At 42.3% G+C, this 22,686-nt stretch overlaps 1 protein-coding gene across 1 annotated transcript in view; it reads left to right on the top strand.

Moving 5' to 3' along the window:
* Positions 1 to 22,686, top strand: part of LMNTD1 (lamin tail domain containing 1) — a 321,294-nt gene that overhangs the window by 65,657 nt on the left and 232,951 nt on the right. The window contains exon 5 of the mRNA XM_034782870.1: positions 8,530 to 8,715. Within this exon, the coding sequence (XP_034638761.1) occupies positions 8,530 to 8,715 (186 nt within the window). The remainder of the gene's footprint in view (positions 1 to 8,529; positions 8,716 to 22,686) is intronic.

The raw sequence follows: 22,686 nt of genomic DNA, 5'->3' as shown, positions 1-22,686 counted from the left end.
GCTGCTGCCAGGTAGATGATTACACCAAGTGAAAGGGGACTCAAGTCCTCTGTGTGAAGCTAGGCAAATCACTTCCTGTTGTGCTGAAAGGAGTTGCTGTGAGGAAGCAGAGGATTGGAATCCCCATTCTAATACATTGACTTTCCTCCCAGTACTCCAGCACGCTGAGTTAATCAGCCTAAAATCTTGTCCACACTTTTTTTTTTTTTATTTCTATCTCACAGAGCTGGAAGGGACCCTGAAAGGTCATCAAGTCCAGCAACCCCTGCCTTCACTAGCAGGATCAATTACTGATTTTGCCCCAGATCCCTAAGTGGTCCCCTTAAGGGTTAAACTCACAATCCTGAGTTTAGCAGGCCAATGCTCAAACCACTGAGCTATCCCTTTTGACTAACCCCAGTTCCTTGTCTATGGCAAGCATTTGGTGTACTGCAGTGGTGCTGACTCATTAGTGCAGATGAAAACAAACTGGAGCCTGTGCTGATTGAGCATGAAGCAGGTGCAAACCTTGATTAGCTCAACTGGTGCAAACCCCTACACTGAATATGCTTAAGAGGTCACTATAGGGACTGCTGGCTGCCAGAGGAGGAATTGGGCCTATTTTGTGGTACAGTGATGAGGCCTTAGGTTTGTGGTACAGTGCAGGTAGGAAAGCCAATGCATTACAATGGGGAGTTCAGTAGCCTCTTCATAAGGGTGTTGGGAAGTTTAATTAATGAATGTCTGCAAAGTGATTTAAAATTCTGGGAGTAAAGTGGTTAGCATAGTTAACTGGCTTTCCTTGGGTTTTATGGGATGGAGCCATGCTCTACCCCGCCCTTACGTCATATGTAGTGAGTGGGAATTGGTGCCCTTCTGCCTCTCTTGTGACGTAGTTAAATAAAGCAGTAACTTCCCAGCCTATAGTCCTGTGAGTAGATGTTTTTGTTTCACGGAGTGGCTCTTTACAAAAAGCAGGGATGGCATTACAGAGTAAAGTAGTATTATTACCGTATGCTGTGGTGGTTTTGAGACTAGAATATTTTTTAACCCTGGACTACCTTGTTATATACTAACTTACTCTTAGTTAGATCTGCTGCATTTAAGGGTCTGTCAACACTTACGTTATTAAATTTTGTTAAATCTCTTTTTTCCCCCCTTGAGAGTATGTTGGAACAGAAGTAGTCAGCCCAGCTGAAAATGGTTCTACCTGAACTAGGCTTGTTTACTTATGGAGCTGCATGGATATTTAAAAAAAAAAAAAAAAAAAAAAAAATGTTGGCACAGTGAGATGACTATTATTTCTGTTGTGGAAGATTGAGGTACTGCAGCCAAGGCTTGAGGACTGTGCAATGTCAGCTGAGACAGGCAGTAAGTGGGAATGGCCAGAGAAGTGGAGAAGATAAGTGACATCTCTTTGGAGTGTTTTTTAATAAACAAAACATAGATTAGCCAATAGGGGCTGATTAGCTGAAGCCAAAAGGAGGTAGAGGTGAGGCCCATAAAATGCCAGCAGCTGGGAAAGGCAATTCATGTCTCACATCCTGAACAAAAAATGTGGGTCTTATTAGGGGTAAGCAGTCATGAAGTTTTTAAGGCTAGAAGGGACCACCAGATTATCCAGTCTGACTTCCTGTGTATCCCAGGCCCCTAAACCCCACCCAGTTACCCCTGTATTAAAATCAATAACCTGGACTAGACTAAAGTATTACAGCTTTCTGAAGACTTAACTATTGTGTGTCACAGTCAGCGAACAGAAGGGACCAAAAAGCACCAGTTCCTGGGACCTCTGCAGTGGCAGGGAACTGATTTGGTGAGAGAGACCCAGCTGATTCATTAGTATGCCTCTCCTGGCTGCTGGTGTCTGGGTTTGCTATGTTTTTTTGTTTGTTTAAACTGAAGTATTAATTTTCTCTTTCTGGCTTGTTATACTAAATAAACAATAAAAGGGCAGGCCCATAGCTTTTTCTGGCTGGTAGGCATCAAGGGGGCAACCAACATCTTTCCCCACACATGAATCAGTGTATGTGTTGGAAGTACTCCTTTGCTCAGACAAGGAGCAGCAGTAAGAAGTCCCTTATGTAACTCAGCAACCACCTTGCTGATCTAGACCAGTGTTTCTCAAATGCGGCCACCAGGGGTTTTCATGTGGCCACCGCCTCCTGGATGGTGAATGGGGGGGCGGGGGCGGGAGGAAGAGAGCACAAAGCAGTGGCCCCTCCCCAGGGCCATCAGCAGGGGTTGGGCTCTGCCCCCCCTTTGGAGCCATAAACACTAGAGAAGCAGGCAGCTATTGTGAGTTCCCCACCTTCCCAAGGGCGGTGGGGCTCAGACTTCTGGCTTCAGCCTTGGGGTGGCAGGTGGTGGGTTCCATTCCCTGGCTGCAGGGTTTCAGAGTCTGGATGCAGGACCATGGGCTCTGGTCCTGGGCCCCAGTCACGTGGCAGTGGGTGCTGGCCCTAGGCTTACCACCCCCCATTGCTCCTAGTCTCTGCTGTGTCCTCTGACCCCAGGCTTCAGCCACGTGGCTGCAGGGCTCTGGCCCCAAGTTCACCAACACCAGTCTTCTGTGGCCCCTCACCCACCCACCCCATTGCATCTGTCTCCCACTGCTTCCCTACCCACCTCCCCATCCAGGGCTTAATTTGTTTCCCAACTTGCCAGGGCTGAGTAAGTCTGTCTGTAAAAAGTCATATTTGAATGTTTTTTAATATCACTTTTCAGACAGACTTACTAACTAGCAAGTCTTTTTAAAAAATAAAAATAAAGAAAAGGAAAAGAAATAATAACAAAAAAAGACAAGAACATGCAAAGCACATTATCTATTTCTATTCTGTTTAGGTCCAGTAAATAATAGACAACTGTACATTTTTATTATTGAGTCTGAAAAAAAACAACAAAAAAACTAACCCCAACATAAATAAATTACAAGGATTTGGACATGTATATGTGCATATTTATTTGTTTTTCCTAAAGTTAATTAAGTATTTTAGGAAAAACTGTCAGAGCAGCCACCAGCAAGAGTTGGTGGTTGCACTCTGAGGCCACCAAAAAATGTGTTGTGAGAACCCCATGACAATTGGGAGAGATGTTTGATTGGAATCCCTCTGAGTACAGACAAAAGAGAAAGGAAGCATTGGCCAGGGGTTAAAGTGCCAGCCTAGGACTTTGGAGACCTGAGTTCATTTCTCTCTTCCACCACAGACTGTCTGTGTGACCTTAGGCTGAGAGTGTCAAGGAACTTAAAGGCACCTAGAAAATCCCTGTAACAAGGGAATCTGCTTTCATACTGGGCCATCCTTACTTTTGCACTGCTGCTGGCGGCAGTGATGCCTTCATAGCTGGGTGATTGGAGACTGGTGGCTGCTGGCCAGGTGCCCAGAGGGGGGCATAAATATGGTTACTAGACATCTGGGTTTTCCCAGACATAGCTGTGAAGGGTTGTCACCCCTGGGGTGCAGTCTGGGAGCTGTGGGAACTGCTGCACTTCTCTAAGACACACACCTGGGACACAGCCAGCCTCACCCAGGGCCTATCATCGCCCAACAAGCCAACAGGCGGTGCCACTCACCCAAACTGGGCTACCGGAGTGCAAACAGCAGACCCCAGCCAGTTTCCCAGCTCCCCAGGCATTCACCTCACTCTGGAATATAAAGCCAAAATTATATCATCTTGTACTGCACAAGGATCTGCACAGTGTAAACACATTAATATATCTGCCCCTCCCTCAATGTGGAGAGGAATATGCACACTTGTAGTAACCAAGCTGATATTTTCCCAAAAACACTTCACTTAAAGACACACTGGTTTAGGATAAAATATAAAACAAGTTGATTAACTACAAAAAGATAGATTTTAAGTGATATTAAACAGTACAGCAAAGCAGATTACCTACTAAATAAACAAAACCGCAAACTCAGCCTATGATACTAGAAAGATGGGATATGAGTTAGCAAATTCTCCCCCTGGCTGATACAAGCAGGCTTTCAGATTCTTAAGCTTTGCAGCTTGGGATCTCCTCCCCCATTCCAAGTCTTTTTCTTTTGGAGCTTCTCTCAGGTGTTAAGTTGTGGGGGTGTGAAGAACAACAGATGACGTCATTCCCTGCCTTATCTAGCTTTAGCATATGGCAGGAACCCATTGTTCCAAAAACAGTTCCCAGCCCAGTTTGTGGAAAAATACAGGTACCCGAAATGGAGTCCAGAGTCATGTGGGCTGGTCACATGCCCTTGCAGAGTCATAGGCTGTCAGGAGCAGTCTCAGGAAGGTTCACCAGGTAGGGATAAGCTTCTCCTAAGGCCTATTGTTTTCCCTAATGGCCCATTACCCTGAATGGGCCTTTCACAACCAGCTCTTTAGACTAGAATCAGCTTGCCTAGTGGGTGTCCTCCAGGTGTAACTACATGTGAAATATAGATACATAGTCAATATTCATAACTTCAGGTACAAAAATGATACATGCATACAAATAGGATAATCATATTCAGCAAATCATAACTTTTCCAATGACACCTTATATGACCGATGTAGCAGCTGCCAGATCCCCGCCCCCCACCCAGGCCTCAGCTCCTTGCCCTGGCGGGGGCCCCATAAGGAGGTAGTAACTGATGAATGGTGCTGCATCCTGGGCTTGCACCAGCCACCCTGCCACTGTGACAGGGAACGACGCTTCCCCTTCACTCCAGGGAGTACACCCTCAAGTACACACACTTCCCTCCAGCACCCCCAAATATACCCCCTTCCAGCTCTCTTCTGCCCTCCCTAGCTCTTCCCTCCCCCCCCCACCACTTCTGGTACTGTCCTCTTTTTGGGAACCTGAAATATGGTAACCCTAGGCATGTACTACTACAGATGTAAGGAAGGGGGTGGCATCAAATAAGTCTGAGAACCCCTGGGTTAGAGCACACAATTGGATGTTGGGAGAGCTTGGTTCAATTCCCTCATCTGCCTGCTGAGGAGAAGGGGGTTCAGCAGCGGTTCCCTACTTCTCAGGTGAAAGGACTTGATGGACCATTGAACTGTTCCAAAATGGCACATTCTGTGTTCTTATTGTAAGCCTGGCGATGATAAGCACGTTGTTGCACAGAGCTTAACGCCAAGATTTATTCAACAGATACATAGGTTGATGTGGATGATCTATAGAACTAAAAAGCAGGCACAAGAGCAACAGCTTGTACTCCTCTTGGAAACCAGCTGGAAACAGGCAACCCTTTCTCTTTCATATATTGCCAAGTTTGTATTGCTGTACTGTACTCTGTTCTAAATACCAGTCCCTCTTGTGTGCAACTAATTTACACACTGTAACTGTATTTTCTCTTCTCCTATATTATTTATACAAGATTCTTCAATTTTTATGTAATGCAGCTTGTTTGCTATTGCATTGACTTTCACTACATTCACATCTAGTACTGAGCAGGGGGATATTAGTTTTAGCATCACTGCAGAGTGAAAGAGGTGCTCTAATTTCTGAAAGGTAGAGATTCAAGTGGGTCTTAATGCTGCCACCATAATGAGCGGTTAGATAAAACGTCATTGCTCTCCCTCATGTACGATGGGCTTCCTCTGTGCAGGTGCATTGTAGGGGAAATGGATTCAGAAAAGCCTTGTCTCACACAGCCTTGAGCATCTGAGCAGGAACTGGCCAAAATACAGCTCTTGTGCTTCTCTGAGCATTAAGGTGATGGCCCAGTTAGCATGGTTGGCACATTCCATCTTTCCACAGGGAGCATGGCCATTCAGGTACATGACATTGGCTGAGCCCTGGTTCTCTTGTGTACCATCTATTCTAATGCATGCAAAAACAATCCCCTTCCCCCTGCCCCCCTCCCCCCAAAAAGGACTGAAGATAAACACCCTCCATGGTGTCCTTTCTGAGTCATTCTGTCTGTAGTAAGATAGGTGTTTCTCCATAAATGGCTAGATTTTGCCCTCTGATATTCTGAAGGTGCAATTTGGACCCAAGGAAGTATTCAGAGTGGTGGTGGGATGAGGGCGGATCACTGAGTGAGAAGTGAGATTTTAAAATGTAAATGAAAGGGTGGAATTGTCCAGTTATCTGTTAGCCATAATAACTTTTCAGCCCTGGGGACCATTTGGAGATCTGCTTTGATTCAGGCGTCCAAAACATGGTTGAGTTAGACAAGCCAGCGTATGTATTTGAGGAACAAGCATAAGCCACACATACCCAGTGATAGAAGGGTATCACAGAAAACTATTGCCCTGGGGATTGAACAGTGGCTGACAGTGGGGATTAGATGCATTGGCCTTGGGCATTGTTGCCCAATAGAGGGAAATTTAGAATTTAAGGAGCAACGGGTCTCACCTTAGCTAAGAGTGGTAGCCTTTCTCTATATAGTGTGGTACAACCCCTTAAAGAACGGAAAGGAACAAACAAGCAACTCTCTTCTGCCTAGCTGGCTGGTTGCCAGAGGAGCCCTTGGCACCTGCTGCAGGTTGACAGTCTTGGCCAGTTTGCAGTTGGCTGAACCATGTGTTTTTGGGTTTGCTTATTTTCTCTGCCTTCTGATTAGTTAGTTTTCTTGGCTGTTCCACTGCGTATATAAACATTTCCTTCCCTAGTTCCCATACCTCTGTTGTTTCCCCTGGTGAGTTGATGCTGTGACTACTGAATGATGATTTTTCTTTTCATTTCATTTGCAAGCATGCAACAAGGTAAATTAACATGTAGGGGGAAGGATCGGGTGGGGAAGAAACTTAAGAAAGTAAGAACATTGCCTCAGGATTTAAAAGGAAAATCTTTGTTGATTTTGCTAAACTTCTCTGTTGAGTCTGATTATTTCTGGATGAATAAGAGATGGCCCTGAACCAAAACTCTGAATCCAAACACCCCATAATATATATGTGTGTGTGTGTGTGTGTGTGTGTGTGTGAGGGGGGGGGTGATAGGGGTCAGATCTGAATCCAAATTTCCTAGCTAGACTCTATCGCTATAATGGGACAGCCCAAAACCTTACATCTGAACTTTGGGGGAGGTTTTTGGATGCAGATTCAAATGTCACAGTTCAGGTCCATCTGAAGTATTAGCTGAGGTCACTTCTAGATTTGCTAGTTTGTCCTCCCATTCCTTGCTCCTGCTTTTTTCTCGTAAAGCAACTCTTGATGAGATGAACACATTGTTGAAAACAGAATTGTTTGATCTAACCATCCAGCAACACACGGGCATTGCAAGAACTTTGTGAATCTCATCAGTCATGGACTTAGAACCAATATTTGCCCTCTTTTCCACACTGGCCTCCAACCTACCCTTTTCCGTGCAACTGGGATTAGCTGCTGACACTGTGCGTGCAGAGTACTTAAGCTCTCTGAGACTCTGCTAGTTCTTATCATCGCTCTGGAGTGCGATTCCATTTGAAGCATAAGTTATTGCCCACAATTCAGTTTCATTTCTTTGAGGATGATAGAGCAATAATTCCTTCAACCCAACCATACTGTATGTAATATTCATGTCAGATGTGTCTGATAGGTACAGTAATAAAGGATAAAACCTTTTTTAGTGGAATAGAATCTGAACACTGCTGCATCTTGGGCTAATAAGTGTTGCGTAGGGTGTGTTTTCAAATAAAGCAGTAATAACAGAAGCTTGATATTAAAGGATATTAATTCTTAGAGTATTACCACTTTGTCATTGTAAATATTGTAAAAAATGACATCCACAAGTTATTTCAGAACCCCTGACCTATTCTGTTTTTTTTTTTTTTTTTTTTTTTTTCTTTTTTGGTGGCTCAGACCCCAGACTTCCTCTTTGGTGCTACTTTTTTTTTTTTCTCACTTATTAACAAAATGGACTGTGGAAATGAGACTGTGAGCTGTGCTATAATTTGCAGCACTACGAACAGGCAGATTAAGCTGATGGTGTGATATGTGATATCATCCCTCCATTATTTTCCCAAAGCATCAAGTTAATAAGACTAATGCAGACTGGCATGTGTGTTGTGGCAGCCATCACTGCTTCTGAAAAGAGATTCAATATAATGACTCTAGGACAGAAAGTGGAAGATGTGGCTATAATAAGAAATAAGCATTTTAATTAAATGTTAGTGACTGTGCTTTTCATTAGTAGTGGTTAAACAGTATCATTGACTTTTACAGCTGCTTACCCAAAAGGTAAGATGTGTCTGTATAAAAAAGATAAAGTGACTTATATGTATGTATTTCCTCCTTGGGAACTGCGAAATAGGTTGTGGTTGAAAAGTTTAGGTTTTTTTTTCTGTTCTCTGAAATTGGCACAAGTGAAACAGAAAAGTCCAAGGAAACATGCGTTTTTCTGCTCTGGCTTTTTTAACAATTCATCATGGAATCTAACTGGGAAAATAAGTTTGTTATAAGTTACTCCCTTAAAAGTACGTGGCAATTAACTAGCAGTATTATCAAAATTCGTTTACTGGCTCGTTTTCAATATCTTATATCTTTTAAGGACACAAATGGTTTCTTTTTCACTGTAAAGAAATGCTCTTACGGGTTTTTAAGTCTAATTTTTGTGACCTGTCCCCTGAGAGAATCTAATTCATTCTTCTTCTAAAACAACTATAGGGATCCAAAGAGATGAGACAGAGGCTTGCGTGGTCAGAAGTTCTCATACTCCAACTAGAAGGAAAACTCCAGGAATTGAGCAATGGGGACTCAGATTCAATTGCAAAAGGTCAGAAAATTCGAGAAGCCAATGAAGCAGAGGTGAAACAAATCCAAGAGGAAACTGCAACAGCCTACCATCAAAATGTAAGCCTATAATATAGAACATGTGTTCCTTCTTTCTTTTGTTTACTTTACAAGAGTTAATATACAGTATTTGCAAGATTCAGAAGGGGGCTTTTCTCCCTCCAGGCTACTAGCTATAGTTACAGCTTATTCAAAAAGTTAGACTTTTCCCCTATCAGAAAAGAGTTTAATAACATAGCCTTAAAAAAGAGAACGGACAAAACTAATGAGCATTCTGCTTAAACCTAACAATACAGTGCCAGAGGAAATGAATTGGGCCAGGCTGTATTATTTTTACTTGTTAAGAAAATGTAAAGGGTGAAATCCTGGCCCCATTGAAGTCAATAGCAAAACTCCCTTCAACTTCAATGAGGCCAGGAGGATTTCCCCTTACAGTATGCATAATGGAATTGTGGTAGTGACTCCTTAGCTAAAGACAAAAGGCAGTTAGGTGTCTGGGTGCCTAGCTCCTATTTGTGCTTTTGAATATCTCCTCCAAAGTTTCTAAGTTGTTTTCCAAGGTCTACTTTTGAAAAACACTCATTTTGACTTTTCTTTGACAAAAGAAAATGTCCTTTACACCTGAAATTGTATATTTGAGGCCAGATCCTCAAGGCCAGCCATTTGGCACATGGCATCACTCCCTGATAGCTGACACTTTATTTCGGTACACTACAGAGAAGCCTGAGGGTTGCTCTAAATTGCACCAGAGCCAAACAGCACCAACAGGCCATTTTGGTAGCCAGGGATTGCTAGAGTATAAGAAAATTCCAGCCATGCTCCCTTTTTTCTTGGCCTTTGCCACCCACACTCACAGCCCTTGTCATAGTCTATGAGAGCCAAGGTGTGAGTGTACCATGGATTTATATAGTGGCATTATGATATTTTCCATTTTATTATCTATCCCTTTCCTAATGGTTCCTAACACTGTTAGCTTTTTTGGCTGTCGCTGCACACTGAGCAGGTGTTTTCAGAAAATTAATCATGATGATGCTAAAATCTTTCTTGAGTTGTAATAGCTAATTTAGACCTCATCATTTTGTATGTGTAGTTGGAATTATGTTTTTCCATTGTGCATTACTCTGCAATTATCAACATTGAATTTCATCTGCCAGTTTGTTGCCCAGTCACCCAGTTTAGTGAGATCCCTTTGTAACTCTTTGCAATCAGCTTTGAATTTAACTATCTTGAGAAATTTTGTATAATCTGCAAACTTTGCCTCCTTGCTGTTTACCCCTCTTTCCAGATTGTGTATGAATATGTTGAACAGCACCGGTTCCAGTAGTGATTCTTGGAGGACCTTGCTATTTACCTCTCTCCCCTGTGAAAACTGACTCTTTATTCCTACCTTTTATTTCCTATCTTTTAACCAGTTACTGATCCACGAGAGGACCTTCTCTCTTATCCCATGACAGCTTACTTTGTTTAAGAGCCTTTGGTGTGGGATCTTGTTAAAGGCTTTCTGAAAGTCCAAGTACACTATATCTACTAGATCACCCTAGTCCAGTGGCTCTCAACCTTTCCAGATCCCTGTACCCCTTTCAGGAGTTGGATTTGTCTTGAGTACCCCAAGTTTCACCTCACTTAAAACAACTTGCTTGCAAAATTAGACATAAAAATACAAAAGGGTAACAGCACACTGGAACTGAAAAATTGCTTACTTTCTCATTTTTATCATATAATTATAAAATAAATCAATCGGAATATAAATATTGTACTTGCATTTCCGTGTATAGTACATAGAGCAGTATAAACAAGTCGTATGAAATTTTAATTTGTACTGACTTCGCTAGTGCTTTTTATGTAGCCTGTTGTAAAACTAGGCAAATATCTAGATGAGTTGATACCCCCGGAAGACCTCTGCGTACCCCCAGGAGTATGCATACCCCTGGTTGAGAACCACTGCCCTAATCCACATGCTTGTTGACACCCTCAAAGAATTCTAATAGATTGGTGAGGCATGATTTCCCTTTACAAAAGCCATGTTGACTCTTCCCCAACACATCATGTTCATCTATGTGTCTGATAATTCTGTTCTTTAGTACCAGGCAAACTGATTGAAACTATACTAAAGTTAGGCTTACAGGCCTGCAATTGCCCGGACTGCCTCTGGAGCCAAGCGTAGGCCCCACAGGCCCAGTGGTAGCACAGTCTGGAAGGGCAGACACTGAGCAATGTGTCTGCAGACAGAGTTCAGGAGTCCTGAGCAAAGTTCCAGTCCAGTGGTGAGTCTTGGGTGCTCCTGGTCATCTTCGGCGCCAGTGAACTTTTCCCAACAAACCCCTCTGGTGCCCTCTTCTGCCGCTCTCTGCAAAGCCACACAGAGCGACCCTCTCCCCACTTAACTATCTAGCAACTTCCCTCCTTGTTCCCAGTGCAGAGTCACAAGCCCCAGTACTCACAGCTCCATGCAGCTCTGGGCAGCAGTGATACTGGGTCCAGCTCCGGCCTTTCCTTTTCGGGCGATTCCTCCCTGGCACAGTGCTCCTCCTGGCTCCTGTTCTGGGGTGTCCCCGATCGGCCTTGTCCTTCCCAGGCTTCAGGCAGGTTCTCTGCTGCTTCACTTTGTTAGGGCCTGCGGGCTGCAGCCCTTCTCTCCCCGGAGCTTCAGAGCCCCCCCCCCCCCCGAGTTTCCCTCCTTTCTCTCACTGCTCCCCCTCCCCTCTTAGGAAAAAGATTTGAAGGGGCCATGCTCTCTAAACCCCAAAGGTGTTACATAAAGGGTAGGTTATGTACCCCAGTAGTTCTGTAATTTCATATTTGAGTTCCTTCAGAACTCTTGGGTGAATACCATCTGGTCCTGGTGACTTATTGCTGTTGAATTTATCAATTTGTTCCAAAACCACTTCTGTTGATATCTCAGTCTGGGACAGTTCCTGAGATTTGTCACCTAAAAAGAATGGCTCAGGTGTGAGAATCTTTCTCACATTCTCTGCAGCGCACACTTTCTCTCTCTAATGTTTTTCCAAACTGTTTTAACCTTTGGTAGCATTCCAAAGGGCTCATTTTCTCACCCCTTCACATTCCCTATTGTCTATTATGATCTTTCCCATTGCACACTTTGCATGCAAAGTGTTTATTTTGGGTAATGCAATGTTACCACTGACTGTGAATTGAAAGGACAGAGCGTGCAAGTAGATCAACAGTAAAGATGTTTTCTTCTTTCCTGTATAGTCAGTGTAATCAAATCCATTCTTATCAGAACTGAAATCTTCTTACCTTTACCCGAGCCCCTGTTGTACAGTAGATTCCGTGTGTGTGTGTGTGTGTGTAAATCTGGACAATGCATTGACACTATAGTAAAGCTCATTATTTGTGCTTTTTTTTTCCCCAAGGCTAATTTTGTTTTGAGAACAGCAAATCGTAAATTATCCTTGCTGAATAGCCTGTTTACTAAAAACTGAAACAAAAATACATTCATCTAATGCTAGCAAAACATAGCCGTGATCAGGATACGGTCAAAGTTGTAATCAGCATAATGTATCCAGTTGGCTAGGCCACCTATCTGAGGGACCAGAAATATGCCCTGTCAGAAGAGGGATGCTTCTCAGAAATCCACAAATTCTTTTGGAAATTAATGAGTGATATGCAGCTTATTTTGTTAATAGAAGCACAAAATGGGTCTTGCTTTTCCAAAATATAGACTTTAAGAACCATGGTATGCTATTACTCTTATTCATTCTTTCATTTCATTGTTGACTTCCTTATTCCTTGCCATTAACAGCAGATTAGCAGAGCAGCAATTGTGTTAACAAACAAACAATTCTTTTTAAAGCTAACATAGTCTCCATTTTGTTTCAAATTCCATTGACTAGAATAAGAAAATCCTGAATCAGAATATCAGATAACCAGGTTATAATAGTAGGTGCATGTAAAATAGTGCCTGAACTCCTGAATACTTTTCTATTATAGTACAAATAAAAGTATCAAATGTCTTTCAATGTGAATATCAAACGAGGCTCCTGATCCTGCACAGGAAAACCCCTATGTAGTGGTTTGAGGACTGGCCTGCTAAACCCAGGGTTGTGAGTTCAATCCTTGGGGGGGCATTTAGGGAACTGGGGTAAAAAAGAAAAAAAAACTGTCTGGGGATTTGTCCTGCTTTGAGCAGGGGGTTGGACTAGATGATCTCCTGAGGTCAGGGGTGGCTCCAGGCACCAGCGCAGTAAGCAGGCGGCCTGCCAGTTGCTGTGAGGGCAGCTGTCAGGCTGCCTTCGGCTGCATGCCTGTGGGAGGTCCACCGGTCCCGTGGCTTCGGTGGTAATTCAGCGGCTGGGACGCTGAAGGCACAGCACTAGCGGACCTCCCCCAGGCATGCCGCCGAAAGCCGCCTGACTGCCGTGCTTGGGGCAGCAAAAACCATAGAGCCGCCCCTGCCTGAGGTCCCTTCCAACCCTGATATTCTATGATTCTACATGGTACCCCACTGAGGTCATTGGGGCTCCATGCTACTGAAAGGGTCTACTCATTGCAGGATCAAAGCTTAGAAACTGGGCCCAAGATGTAAAGTCCAGATCCAAACTTCCCAATGTTTGAGGTACTGAGGCTTGGATTTTAAGTCTGGCCATTAGCACTAGAGATTTATGGGTAAGAAATAGGGAAGAGCTTTCAGTGTAAAAAATGCAATAAATTGTCACAAACCTTCTCTCAAAACTCATACTGGATCTGAAACAAACTATTAAGGTTCTAAAGAGTCAGAAACATTTTCCCTTTCTTTTTTGTGGACATCTTTACTTTGTAATTCCAGCCAGGATCAAAAACAAATGTGCTGAAATACTATCTAGAGAGGTTGTTGGACAGTATTTCTAGCCCAATCAGAAGCATTAAGTACTGGAAATCTCCCTGGATGCTCCTGGGATTTTATCTCTAATCTGTGGCTACAAGAGGTTTGGTTACTTTAGATGATTGTGGACGTTTTGTGGTGGTTATCCATATGGAATTTTGAACTTTTAGAGCTTGGCCCATGTCTAGTTTTAGTGGGAGTGAGGGGTCAGGGAGACTCTAGAACCCACAAGAAAATCAACCCCCCACACTTTTATTTTGCAGCGTAGTTGTAGAAGCAGATAGTGAATGTTAAATTAAGCAGAGTATAATGCTCTTCTGTAATTGCCATATGTTCGCCAATAATATGCTTCAAATGTGTGATGCAGTAGAATTTTTTCACAGCTGAATTCCTTTGATTTGAACTATGGTCGCTAGAGTATGAATGTGAGGGAATAGATCAGAACCTTCCTTTGCTACATGTCACAAATAACAGTTTCAGTGCTATCAGTTCTTGATTTGTGGGCCTGTTCAAAGCTTTCATGAGTTGGCTCTTTTGACTGGCTATGATCATAACCCTTTCAATTCAATCAATTTCAGCCTGAGTACTGCAGTGACCTTAATTACCAGATCTGGTTACAGGGTCTGATTTAATGTTCAGATCTGTCAGGGCACAGAGTAACACTGTTTGGAATGAGGGGCTCTTGAAAGGTGTATACAGTGCTAACAAATCTGTAGAATCCATATAATGTGAATATCAGCAATTTTTGTTAAGATGGTTTTAATTTGTGGGCTTGGTAAATTTAAATATAAACTTGGTCATACTTTATATGAAGTATTCATTTATAAATAGTGTATAAAGGATTAATACATAATGGGTGGGAAGGATAGTTCAGTGGCTTGAGCGTTGGCCTGGTAAATCCAGGGTTGTGAGTTCAATCCTTGAGGGGGTCACTTAGGGATCTGGGGCAAAATCAGTACTTGGTCCTGCTAGTGAAGGCAGGGGGCTGGACTTGATGACCTTTCAAGGTCCTTTCCAGTTCTAGGAGATAGGATATCTCCTTTATTATTATTATTTTTTTTTAATAAATGGTTAATCAATTGTTATATATGGTTATAAAGTCCAACAGGTCAGTAAGTTGCTTATAACCATCTATAACAACACCTGCTTGTGTATACATTATAGATGGTTATAAGCATTACCTGCACCTGCAACATGCTTCTAATGTCTATTAATTATTTAACTCTTAATAAACTACTAATAAATGTACCTTTAATGTAAAGTATGAACCAGAATTTTATTCTACTTTTGGCTTTTTTAGCTATGTAGAATTCTAAGTGGAATATTATCTAAGACAAATTTTTAAATAAAAAAATGAGCCCTGGACTTATTCCTGGTCCCATTGAAATCAAGTGGAATTTTCAATGGGATTTTCTAAAATTCCTCAGTGACTGATAGTCAATGGGACTTGTGCTCTTAAGTCATTTAGGCCCTGATTTTGAAAAGTATTCAGGTACCTAACTTCCATTGCAATCAATTGGGATTAGGTGCCTAAATACTCTTAAAAAATCTGGGCCTTGGGCCCTTTTAAAAAATTCTACCCTTTATTTACTTTAATGGGAGTGGTTTTGGGTCTCTGCGGGAACCACGACACATTGCTTCAGTTGGGGAAAACCGGAGGAGGGATATGATCACAGTTCATCAAAAGCTCTTCTTTACATAGTGTTTCTGATCAGTGGGTGTCCTCTTCCTGACAAGCTGTAAATGTGTACTTAATATTGTATTATCTATTAACTCCCAAAGGCAATAGATTCCCTGGTAAGATCAGAACACTTCCAACGTTAGTCTCTGTAGTAAAAATAATATAGGTAATATTTACTCAGTGTAAAAGAACCCTTACTTAAACATTTATAGAGTTCTTATGATTCTAGGTTGCTTTCCTAAAACATTGATTAACTACAGAGAATACATAGGTGTTTTTTTTTTAAATACATAATATAAGCTTTGCTTCATTTAAGAAAATGTTTTGGAACATTTTTGTTCTCATAACTTTTTGTAGGATTTAATGTTACATTATTAGAGAGAGAAAAAAAATCATGTGATGGCACAGGGCATGTCCACCTTCCCCTATGGCTTGAGTGTACTGTCTCTTTAATCATCCCTTGCATTCTAGCCTGTGGAATGGTAGACCAGGTTTAGGAAAAAACTTCAGGATTCTTTCTTGAATGTATCAGTTTGTGCATTGAATAATACAAAATCCTTCTGTCTCTCACTTTTTCTCTTTAGCCTCACCCCCCCTCCACCTATCACATCATCCTGCAAGAGAGCCACAATAGCAACTCTGCCAAGGTTTTGACTTCCAGATTTTGCAATATTTCTTTAGATTTATACATTTGTGTTTATGAAGATTAAAAGTTTGGCAAAGGTAACAGTTTAACTCTGGGAAATGATAAAAGTTCGCTGTGGAGGCAGCAGTAACACTGCTGTGGAAAACACACAGTCCTTCTGGAGTAATAGATAAGTCCCTGATCCAAAGCCCATTTAAGTCAATGGGAGTCTTTCCATTGACTTCAGTGGATATTGGATCAGTTGCCTAAGTCAACAGTAGCTCTTCCGTAGCAGTAGTCAGCTGCTTTTAATACTACAGTGGGGACTGGTGAAAGGCAGAAATTGGCTCAGATTTCTATCACCAAAATCCATTCTGACCACAGATTCCTATTGAAATATAGAATATGTACATATTGGATTGTAAGTAAGTCAAGGGCAGCCAAGAAGTGGGAGGAATGTCAACGGGATGTTCTCTATATACACGAGGAAAATGGTGGGAACATAGCAATGCTTAAACTGGATTTAGAGGCAATACACAGAAATCCTATCTTGTTTGAGGATCTAGTGGTGCAGAAATAAACTGACTGACTTGGTGTTGGTAAATCACACAGATACAGATGGTCAAAACCTTTCAAAGAAACAATTAAAACTCTGCCACAAAAGCATGTCAGCCCCACTGACCTCAGATATCCTAATCTGAAAGTAAGGGCGGGTGGCATTCACACTGTTAAACATCTATGTCATTTGTTAATCTGAACTAGCAGCCAGGAGAACAGTTTCACTTGATGTAGGGACCCATATGGCTGTGAAGGAAGAAGTTTAAGAAAAGATCAATAAGCTAGTTAGTTACAAGGGCAAGCAATAAATTCTGTCAAGCAGGGTACAAATATTTGACAGAGCAGTTAAACCTATGAAATTGAAGTAGCAGAATTATAATTTATTGTATGTTCAAAATGTGCGTCTCTTAAGAGAAAAGGCAGGATGTTGCTAAGAACTTGATACCTAAGAAGAATGTGTTCACACTTTATATTCAGGTTCATTTATAAAGGATTAATAGATGTTGTTATAAGCATGTTACAGACCCGAATAGTACGTGTCATAAATGGTTATATGTAAGCTATTGACCTGTTGGACTCTTAACAGTTCACAACTTAATAACATCTATTCATCTTTTAATCCTACATAAAATATTTATAAATGGAGGCTTAATATAGTGCAAGTCTAATAATGCTAGAAGTCAAGGTAAAGAAGAGACCTTCTCTGACCCAGCTTTTCACTCTCAAGAATTCATTATTAACGTTGGGTGCTGAAGATTATAAGGGTACTTTGTGTAGTAAGAGACTATAAACTATATACTGCTCCTAGCCCTGCTAATTGGACCTATTGAAAGAACAGGGAATTTATTCTCCTTTTCCTTGCAAGTATTTTACAATGAGGTAACTCAATTGATTTAATTGGAGTTACTTCTGCTTCACGCTATGTAAGTGAGAAGAGAATCAGGCCAGAGGTTTAGCTTTGTGCCATTTCTTTTGTCCTAAATCGGGGACATTTTAGTCAGGTTGGTAGAAAACTGCAAATACTATTAACTTTGGTGAAAGTAAAGACTGCAAAGCAGTAAATGTCAATTTATAATGGGTCACACAGTACGGGGATGAGCATCCAGTCTTTATGTAACCAAAGTCCCATTGAAATCAGAGAGAGACTTCTCTGAGTATTAGAAGAATATTTGGCATTTCTCTAGTACCTTTCATTCAAGGATTCCCAAACCCTTCACAGACATAAATGTATTAAGCCTCCCAACATCCCTTGGAGGTAGCTAAGTGGTATTGTGCATATTTTTGTAGATAGGGAAACTGAGATGCAGAGGTTAAATGACTTGTCCAAAGTCAAATGGCAAATGTAGCAGAGCCCATGTTTAACTGTGAGAACATGCTTCCTCTCTTACACCTGAACCAGTGTCCTATAAAGACAATGGAAAGTCCCCCAAAACAAATCCAGGGGCAAGAGGAGGCATTTTAGAACCTGGAGAGTGTGGCGCCAGAGCACACTGTGCTCTGACAATCCTCACTAATGTAATGGGGTCATCACAGGCTTGTGTGAATTAGAGCAGCCCTAAGGCTGCTTTAACTTGTGCTAGGGGACAGTTTGGCCCACAGCCAATCCCAGGACTGGTGCTGGAAGCAGAAAGGTGGCTTAGAACCCCCTTTGCTTTCCACCTTCAGTGATGCTAAATCTGCTCTAGCACATCTGAGGATTTAGATTAGTGAAATTAGTGCAGGTTAAAGGTGTAGGATTGACAGAGGTAATTTGTGCGTACAGCACAGGCATGAGTATTGGAAGCTTCCCCACCAGTATGGCTCAACCCTGACCTCCAGAAGCTACCTCTCTGGGTAAAAAAGCATTTATATCTCACTTATTTAATCTTTAGCTTCTCTGAGGCTACCAACAAAACTACTGATCAGTGCCAATTGCAAAGGTTTATTTTGATAGGGACACCTGTTCACTAGGAACAGGACTGAGACTACTAGCTCATTTCACATAGACTATAGAACAGCTGTTGATGATAGTGACTTTAAATCACTGGTGAGCTATATTTCTATCTTTAATCTGGAGGTAAAAGGCGCATAATATTAAACCCCTGAACCATCCAGTGTCCCTAGTGCAACCTTTCTTTCACAGGGACAAAAAAACTCCAAAGCAACAAAACACTGAATTCCTTGTGACACTTTCATGGAGAGCTGGACAAAGAAGGAAGGAAACAGAGACATCATTTATCTTTGCTTATTTCTTTGTCTTTTTGGTCTGGTGAAGACCATCTCTTAAATATTACTCCTTAGGCTGAAAAACTCCAACCTGCAATTAGCAATGAGCACACAGAGATTGGAGGAGTTCAGATTCTTGAAACAAAACCCTGATTCATAGACTTTAAGGCCAGAAAGGACCATCATGATCATCTAGTCTGACCTCCTGAACATTGCAGGCCACAGAACTTCACCCACCCATTCCTGTAATAGACCCATAACCTCTAGCTGAGTTACTGAAGTCCTCAAATCATTATTTAAAAACTTAAAGTTACAGAGAATCCACCATTTTCACTAGTTTAAGCCTACTACAATGAGATCAGTAAAACATGAATGTAATAGGGAAGAGGCCTCTCTCTTTCTTTTTTTCCACCTAACTCTTTTACTCTCCATTCGAAACTTGCAGTAGTTACACCTCTAATTCCACAGGTTGAGCTTTTCACTTTGATATATGATCAACCTTCTGGTGCTGAGGGGTGGGGGTGTATGGTTTGTTGTGTCTGCGTGCAATGAAATTAAACACATTAGAGCCAGATGCTGTAGGACTAATGACCCTGATTCAGTAAGATAGTTACTCATGTGCCTAATTTTAAGCATGTGAGCAGTCCCACTGACTTCTGTGGGACAACTCTCTATGCCTATAGTTATGCACAAGTTTACTACCTTGCTGAATCAGGCCCAATTTGTGTCATTGTCCTTTCTGACCCTGCTAACATCATCCAGCAATGCTCATGGTAATTCACCATATCATTCTTTAACTCTGTCTGTTAACATGCTATGGCTACCACACATTTACTGTGAGTGTATAATTCTATCTATATATAAAATATACACACACAGAGTAAATATGTGTTAGTTGTAGGCATATTAACAGACAGAGTTAAAGACTACACACACACACACACACACACACACATATATATATATATATATATATATATATATATATATACTGGTGTATTCCCAACTATAATTGTAAAGCAGAATCTAGAATCAATCTTCCTTTACTATGAAACTGAAGGCCAGCCTTTGTATCAGTGACTACTTGCTGTGCCCCAATTCTGCTGCTGTTCCTCTCAATATGTAGAACCCATCCTCAGTGAGTAGCCCTATTGATTCCAGTGGGATTAGTTGCAGAGTATTGTGCTACTCAACATAGTTTGGGACAGAATCTGGTCCAAAATTTCCACTCCTTTCCCCTCTTCTCTCATTTTTTTCTGTCTCTTTCAAGAATAACATATTTGTGTGATTCAATGCACCCCTGTATTCACACCCTACACACTATTGTAATAATCTCTCTGGAAAATGTGTCTTGCAAGGTGTCATTTGAAAACTAAAAAATTGCTGGTCAATAATATCGTGGTGGAATGTATGTAGCAACATTATCTGTAAAGTTATGAATTCCCCTGAACGATGTTGGTGGCACATGTTCAAACCCACATAGTCCCAATTAGGCAGAACTGGTTAAGCAGGTCTGAAAGAAAGGAATGTGTTTACCTCAGTTTACATATAAGTTGTAAACAGGGTCCTCAGGCAGTGAGAGGGGGAAGACAGGAGACAAGAAAAATCTGCATTTCAGCAAACAGAGGTGAAAAGAAACAGCATAGGACCTCTTTCGCTACTAGACACCATGCCGCCTCCTTTACGGTTTGAATAAACTTTGTCTTGAGAGGTAACCTTCAGAAAAATACACCTCAAAGGGGACTGGATTATAAAAGTGAGGGGCAAAACCACCCCAAGTTATCTCTCCCTAGCTATCTCTCTTTTCACCTATGAAAACAAAAGAAACAGCCTTTGGGAGCAGATCCTGGCCTGAGAGTTTGGTCAGCAATGTTACTGGAAACGTGGTAAGTTGATTTCACCTTGAACCAAGTCTAGTTTAAGTTCAGAAAGCATTTTCTTTATTTTTCTTACATTTCTGACTTTAATGCCTCATTAGTTGTACTCACTTAAAACCTTTCTCTGTAGTTAAATGAACTTGTTTTATTCTTTAATACGAATCCAGTGTTGACTATCTTAGAGGGGCAATGGATCTAATATATCTGGATTGTCCAGGAGAGGGCTGGGTTTTTTGGGAAAATCCAGAACTGGGAGTGTTGGGGTCACTCTGCAAGTAGTAACCAAGGCTGCTGGAAGTCAGAGTGTGTCTGATGTGTAGCTGGCAGGCTGCAGCTCTACACAGATTCTCAGGCCTGGTCTACACTATGAGTTTAATTCGAATTTAGCAGCGTTAAATCGAATTAACCCTGCACCCGTCCACACAACGAAGCCATTTCTTTCGAAATAAAGGGCTCTTAAAATCGATTTCTGTACTCCTCCCTGACGAGCAGAGTAGCGCCGAAATCGATATTGTCATTTCGAATTAGGGTTAGTGTGGCCGCAATTCGATGGTATTGGCCTCCGGGAGCTATCCCACAGTGCACCATTGTGACCGCTCTGGACAGCAATCTGAACTTGGATGCACTGGCCAGGTAGACAGGAAAAGCCCCGCGAACATTTGAATTTCATTTCTTGTTTGCCCAGCACAGGAGTGCACAGGTGACCACAGAGAACTCATCAGCACAGATAACCATGCAAGTGGATAATCGAAAAAGAGCACCAGCATGGACCGTATGGGAGGTACTGGATCTGATCGCTATATGGGGAGAGGATTCAGTGCTAGCAGAACTTCGTTTGAAAAGACGAAATGCCAAAACTTTTGAAAAAATCTCCAAGGGCATGATGGAGAGAGGCCACAATAGGGACTCAGAGCAGTGCCGCGTGAAAGTCAAGGAGCTCAGACAAGCCTATCAGAAAACAAAGAAGGCAAACGGTCGCTCCGGGTCAGAGCCGCAGACATGCCGCTTCTACGCCGAGCTTCATGCAATTCTAGGGGGAGCCGCCACCACTACCCCACCTCTGACCGGGGATTCCGAGGTGGGGTAATCTCATCAGCCACACCTGAGGATTCTGTGGACAGGGAAGAGGAGGAGGAGGACGACGACGAGCTTGCGGAGAGCACACAGCTCTCTGTTCTACCCAACAGCCAGGATCTTTTTCTCAGCCTGTCTGAAGTACCCTCCCAAGCCAGTACTCAAGACCATGACCCCATGGAAGGAACCTCAGGTGAGTTTACCTTTTAAAATATAAAACATGGTTTAAAAGCAAGTGTTTTTTAATGATTAATTTGCCCTGAGGACTTGGGATGCATTCGCGGCCAGCACAGCTACTGGAAAAGTCTGTTAACGTGTCTGGGGATGGAGTGGAAATCCTCCAGGGACATCTCCATGAAGCTCTCCTGGAGGTACTCCAAAAGCCTTTGCAGAAGGTTTCTGGGCAGTGCAGCCTTATTCTGTCCTCCATGGTAGGACACTTGACCACGCCATGCTAGTAGCAAGTAATCTGGTATCATTGCATTTGCATTGCAAAGCCTGGCAGCGTATGGTCCCGATGTTTGCTGGCATTCAAGCAACATCCATTCTTTATCTCGCTGTGTAATCCTCAGGAGAGTGATATCGCTCATGGTAACCTGGTTGAAATACAGGAATTTAATTAAGGGGACAGAGGTGGCCCTTCCTACTGGGCTGTTTGCCTGTGGCTGAAAAGAAAGCCTTCCCTGTAGTAAGCCGAGCATGGGGGGAAGGGGGGGAATTGGCGCTGAGCTTTTCACGTGTGGCTAGCAGGGATCTTCCCTGATACCAGCCACGTGGTGGGGGGAGGGATAAAGCTATTATCCCAGAGAATTGGATGGGGGGGGGGTAGTTTGTTTTCTGCTGCTGAAGGTTAACAGGAAAACCGCAGCACTCAACGAGCTTTGCGGGAAAGGAGGGTGCAGAAGCCGAAAGACAATGGCTTACCATGGCCGCATGCAAGCTGAATTCTGTTGCCCGGACCTGCATCTGTGATCTGTAGCAGCAAAGCCACAGGCACTCAATATTAAGAGGCAAAATGCGACCTTGCACAGAAATCACATGTGCTATGTAATGTGAATAGTATTGTTCACCGTAAAAGAGTATAAGCATTGTTCTGTAAAATGTATCTTTTTAAAAAATCCTCTCCTTTTTTCCCTCCCTTCAGCAGCTGCAAATTTTTCAAGCCTCCATCCTCCGTCCCGAAGGCTAT

Source organism: Trachemys scripta, chromosome 1, assembly GCF_013100865.1.
Source record: "Trachemys scripta elegans isolate TJP31775 chromosome 1, CAS_Tse_1.0, whole genome shotgun sequence".
Classification (NCBI taxonomy): Eukaryota; Metazoa; Chordata; order Testudines; family Emydidae; genus Trachemys; species Trachemys scripta.
The sequence above is the reverse complement of the archived record's forward strand: the minus strand, read 5'-3'. Positions and strand labels throughout refer to the sequence as shown.